At 38.9% G+C, this 6,000-nt stretch overlaps 1 protein-coding gene across 5 annotated transcripts in view; it reads left to right on the plus strand.

The window, feature by feature from the left end:
* Positions 1 to 5,716, plus strand: part of LOC111873426 (prominin-like protein) — a 136,304-nt gene extending 130,588 nt beyond the window's left edge. For 4 of the 5 annotated variants that reach the window (XM_023868145.2, XM_023868146.2, XM_023868149.2 and 1 more), the window contains 2 exons: positions 496 to 580; positions 5,281 to 5,716. In XM_023868145.2, the coding sequence (XP_023723913.1) occupies positions 496 to 565 (70 nt within the window). In that variant the 3' untranslated portion in view covers positions 566 to 580; positions 5,281 to 5,716. The remainder of the gene's footprint in view (positions 1 to 495; positions 581 to 5,280) is intronic. The other variant, XM_023868148.2, reaches the window with a different exon arrangement.
* The last annotated feature ends 284 nt before the right edge of the window (positions 5,717 to 6,000 follow it).

The following is a 6,000-nucleotide window of genomic DNA, read 5'->3' on the forward strand; positions in this document are numbered from 1 at the left end:
CCTTTTAAAGTTTAAACTTTTAAAGTTAATAAATTGTATAGAACATGAGAGAACACATGAGACACTAATCGACATTTTTATCGTTTTTCTAATATATTTGCGCCAACAAGTACATATATACATATATACATTCATGTATGGACATAGTAATTTTGCTTCAAAGTTTATAGTAAATACTGTTGAAGTTTTCGGTTAGTTGAGGGTACGTGTACAGCTAAACTCTTAAGAGAGGAAAATGCAGTTTGTCATTTGGCATGTTTGGCTGTTGCATTTGGGCGCAAGTGCCAGAGCATTAGCTTATCTACTGGTTTGGGTATTGTGAATTTTGCTGAAGTGACAAGGGTTTACTGTTGCATGTCTATGTTTGCAACATCACCTTGATTTGCTCTGACATTTGTTCCTTTTCTCTTTCCCCCCTGCCGTGCCTCCGATGACTCTGCATCCCATCTGTAAGTTACTGACATTTTCCTTTTTGGGCTTGAATCACACTTTTAGATACAGGAGGATTTACAGGGGCTGGCCGCCAACCCGTACTTGGCTAGTTGCATCCATGAACAAGAAGTGATCTCTGCCCAAAGAGGTAGTTTCGTTTTTGAAGTGCGAGGGTTTCATATGTAGTGCATGTCTGTGAACTTGTTCACAGTGCATACAGTACTGGTTACTGGCAATGCACATGATAGAATATGTGCAAATGTAGCCATCTCTTTTCTACCAATTTTTGCGTTTTTAAGTTTTTTTTTCATCTTTAACTTACTTATACATGTAGTATGACAAAGTATTGTGATTGTGATAAAATTTGATCTTCAGATTTTGATGGACTTAAAACTTTTCCAGCACACATCAGTATGAAGAAGTGTTTTTTGGAATACTCTATATCTATGACTGTCACAGGCCCCTGCATGTTTGGACACATTCTAGTGATAAGAAGTGTAGAAGAGTTTTATTTAGTATAGGTAGTTGTCGGGTGAATATGAACATTCCAGCTCCATTAATATGCACCCTTCTCAGGAGCCCTCATACACAAAACTGCAGTTTTCTCAGAATAAACTGTAATGATTATGTTGGAATTTAATTGATTTATGGAGACCATCCCCCTAAACAAAACTGCATGGGAAATATGCTCAGAAAAATAACGCTATGCACACTAGGGGCTCAAATGCATGTATGAGAAAGTATATGCATTGTCTTCGCACTGATGAGTTGGTTAAATTCTCTCACATCAACTAAGCAGAGGCCAGACTCTTGTTTAATTCAAGTGAAGTAAGTTCAGACTTCCAGTTAAATTTAGAAGTAGTCCTTGAAAGTGCTCTTAATTGCCATGTACATATTTATGTTTGCTTGTTACTCTGAAAAGTGTATACACTGCTTCAGTGCCATCTTCTGTACTGTGATATTGTGTAGTCAAGTAGTTCACTATCATTTGGGAGGAACATAGTGCCCAGGTCATCACTACTGAAGAGTAAGCCAAGTGTGCGGCTTGCTCCTGCCTTATTTCTTGCTTAGAATATCTGTGACCCTGAAGATGGATGCAGTATGATCCTCGATAATATCAGTGAACGTTTACAGACTAGACTGTATCGATCAAGTCCTAGAAGATAGTACATTTCATATTACACCACTATAGCCAACTTGTTATGTATCTGTTTGCTTTTTAATGGTAGTTGCTGAATTTGAGCAACTCAAGTTCTTAAAATGACGTTAGAACCCAAATTTTGGAAGGCATAGAGATGGGAGAAACATTTGGCATGTGTTTATGTTATTCGTGTTTGATTTCAGACTTAGTCTCTAGGTGGACATGTATTCTGTTGCCTCTCACGTCATATTGCTGTGTACAGTGCGATGATATTTTCCTTCTGTATCTAGAATAACTCTGTGGCTGGCAATCATATGTTACTCTGGAGCAGCCACAGAGCAGAGATTGCTGCCCTTGTAGAATAGTACAGGGTGATGTACAGTACTGGGGTTGTTACCAGAGATGTTCAGGACCACTTCCTTGATTAAATATAAGACATAAATTAGAAACAGCATGTGAGTCTTCCTTTCCATGTGAAACACTCTTGAAAGATGAGAAATAAGCACAGAATTGCTGGGTTGTTGGACTTCTTCCATCATCTGGTATTCTAGGAGATAGAAAACGCAATGTTACAGAAACTGGATCTGTTTCCATCCTCAGGTGTGGGGGGAAGACACCTACTCAGTTGGGCCCCTTGGCCCAGTGATTGAGATGAGCTCTTTCTAAGGGGCCCAACTGAGTAGGTGTCTTCCCCCCTCACCTGAGGATGGAAACAAATCCAGTTTCTGAAACATCGTTTTTTCTGTCTCCTAGAGTACTGGATGATGGAAAAAAATCCAAAAAACCCAGTAATTCTGTGTTATGCACCATTATCAGAACCCTTTAGAATCTACATAAGGACTGGGGCCACTTGTGCACCAGCAGAAGACTTCTGTCATCATCTGTTTTTTATATGGGTTGATGGATAGATGTCTTCCTTCGCTTAGCCTTTCCTTTTCAATTTCTTGCCGCCCTTTTTGTGTCTTCTGGGATGTGATGCTGTATTGTTATTCTGGTTCACTGATTTGTGGGGAATGTACTGCCTCCATGTTCAGAGTTGAAGAGTATGCAAAGGAGGTAACCAGTAAGAAGCTTGCAGCTTTCTGCTTGCATGGCATAATCTTCAAAATGATGTATGCAGTACATTCCCCCAGAACATCAGTGAACCACACAGCATCACATGATAGAAGCATTACTCTAATGCGAGAACTTCAAGTGCAACATCTTGTTCAGGGTTGATCTCACGGGTCTCTGACCCTGGTATTCACACCTCAGGAGGGGTAGTATAAAGTAGGTGGCCAGGTTGGGGTAGTGATCAGTATTGGAGGCTGAAATGGCCCAGCATGAATCCTGGTAATGTTAGCATTAATGGGGCTTTGGGCATGCTGATGCCAGATGTCAGTAACACACTCAAATCTTGTGTGCCTGAAACAGGGAATTCAAAAGCAACTTTCTACACAAGGGTATGCCTGTTGGTTAGAAACAAATATTCAGCCTTGATATTACCACTTGAGGCAGGAATGTCAGGTTTGTCACTTGTTTGTGCTCTGGCGACATTTTTAGAAGAGCATTTTACTGGAATGTGATGCCAATTTCATCATGTAACATTTTTGTTATAATATTAATCATGGAAACAGTCCTGAATGTCTTTGGTGTTATTTTCTGTACAGTCTTCAGTATAAGAGAAATTCAAACACATTTTTCTTAAGTCGAATACAGTTCAATCAGTACTTTGTTTGTTCTTTTAGAAGAGCTTTCCTTGGTGAAATTAGCTGTAGATTCATGAAGGCATGCATGTATGTATGTGTAGAGCACTTCCTAGCAAGTATCTTTGAACAAGGTCACAGTCAGGTTCCAAGCAATTCCATAAAAACAAGCATCCACATATCAATAGTAGTTTGAAGAAAGAAAAATATATCACAATCGAAACAGTTTGAAGATGACAATGAAATCATTTGTTTGTGGTGTACTGTACAGTGTCTTAAGAACCTTAACTCTCCAAAATTGTCTGACTTTTGGATGTCCCTCTGTGTATGTCAGAATGGTGAAAATGTGTTCAGTAATATTTGGTTTTTGAACTTCATCCATTCACTGAGATTCCTTTGCACCATGGTGGATTGTTGTAGAACACTATCAGTATCGTAGATTATGTAGTGTTAAACGGTAAGATGACTGATGAACTGGAAAGGATTCGGAAGAAGCAGTCATGGCTTAAGCAGGGTGCTATTCTTAAATTTCCTTGGACTGCAGAAAACTACCTGAAACCTCTGTCAGGCTATCCAGTGTCTCAGCTGAGATTCAAACTGAGCACCTCCAAAATACTAGAATTCAAGACAGTCTTGATGGACAAGTCCAGAGGCCCATAATGCAGGCACAAGGTACCATAATCAGAATGCTTTAGAATGGAGTATTCCCATTTTATTTTTTATTTATTTTTAACATTCTGTCTACTGTTATGGTGGTTAATGTTAGATTAATTCAGGCAGTAGAACAAATAACCTTTAATTTACGTTTATTTTATAAAGACTGATATATAACATCTGGGAACTTATCTCATTTCTCAAAAAGAAATTCCACAGATGGAACAGTAGATAAAGTTGCCTGAACCACACAAAGGTGTAATCTGTTCACAGTATATCTAAGAAGGTAACTGGATTACTAAATACTTAATTCCGTCACATAACCTGAAATACGTGGAAGAAAAAGTCCATTAAAATAGACAAACTGGTTGAAGTAATACAAATTTTTATTTTATTTATGTCTCATATTTTGAGAATATTGTTGTGTCAGAATAATAAAATATTCTTCAGGGTTTAAATGCTTCCACTTTGAAAATGGAGGGAGCGAGTTCTCTCCACACTTCATTACTATTTATTGTTTCAACATGATGCTACTGAGCAAGTTGGTGTTAAAGTGGTGGCACTTCAAGGAGTGGCCAGTTGCAATCTCAAGTCTGGACACTGACGATCGTGAGTAAGGTTTTTCATGGTTTTCCTAAATACCTTCAGGCAGATGACAGGATAATGTCTCAAGTTTGGCCATGGCTACTTGTTTCCACATACTTTCCAGTTCAGTGGTCACTGTCATTTGACACTGTAGAGTGTGAGGTGCTGACACCATCATTAAATATAGTGCAAATGCAGAACAGACATGGTGCCTTACCCAGGTGATTACTGTATGGAGTATGAAGCCTGCAGGAACCTGAGTCTTCTTTGTATGTTTGGACTTCTTGAGGCTTCAAAACATGACCGCCATTGCTACTGATTGAGAGCAAAATGCAAGAAATGATTGTCAGTCTTAGTAGCGTGCGCATTGTGCAGGGTGAGTCACTTGGTTGAGAACCCCGGATTAGTGATTACGAATCACACAGTAATTTACCAGTGAAAATGAAACTTAGTGACTGCATACTTTGGTGGATGTGGAGGTAATGTGGTTGCAGAAAATGTTGAAATTGATTTTCCTGTGCCCGGAGACACAACCAACACGACACTGCATGCTAACAGATGTTGCAGCCAGCAAAGTGGTACTAACTGGGCAGGCAGGCACTGGGTCAGTGTTGCAAAGTACACAATGTTGTCAAGTTATGTTTTCATCGGAAAATTATTTCATGATTTATAGTCATTAATTTGAGGCTACTTCCAAGTGAATCACCCCAGAGTTGATTGGCTGCATGGTGTAGTTAGTGTGAAAGGAATTGGTGCAAAGTGTAACTTTCCTTTGTTCGACAGGGACAGCGGCAGGAGGTAGGGCATCGCCATGGTGATGATCCTTGCGCACTGTGATTGGAGAAGAAATATCCCGCCCTGCAAGCTAGACATGCAGTCAGCAAAGATGGCCGTCCAACAGCCCGCCATCCTATCAAGACATATTTTATAAGTGAACACAGCTATTTTTAAAAATTATATCTTGCATGAGAAAACAATAGTCCTTGTGCAGTTTATGATGCTTTGATTTAATTTATGGTTAGGAGAAATGTAGATAAAGCCAAGAGAGAATGTATATTATTGTCAAATTTGAAGACTTTTTGGTCTCAGAATTTGGCAAGAAAAAATGGAAAAGTTGTAGTTGTGTTTTTATTTACATTGATATTTAGCCAAAAGAAATGATCTTACTATGAGTCAATATTTTACCAAAAAAAAGAAAAAGGTGTCTGATGTGAAGAGACAAAGGACACACACACACACATATATATATGTATTGCTATAAACAGTAATAATGTGGTGCATATGAACTCTGCTAAAGATGTTACATTTTTATCTTACAACGTGATATCCTGCTGACTGTAGCCAGCTAGTGTGGTCATAGGATCTTTAAAGTTACATCATTTAATCCTTTCAGACCCATGCCATCAGAATGGAGGCTTCTGTCCCTCTTGTTCCTCATTCTCCTTTTCCTTATTATCATTTATATCTTCAGTCCCCTCCTGCATTATTTTTAGTCCTTCCATC

This window comes from Cryptotermes secundus, unplaced genomic scaffold (assembly GCF_002891405.2).
Source record: "Cryptotermes secundus unplaced genomic scaffold, Csec_1.0 scaffold276, whole genome shotgun sequence".
Lineage (NCBI taxonomy): Eukaryota > Metazoa > Arthropoda > Insecta > Blattodea > Kalotermitidae > Cryptotermes > Cryptotermes secundus.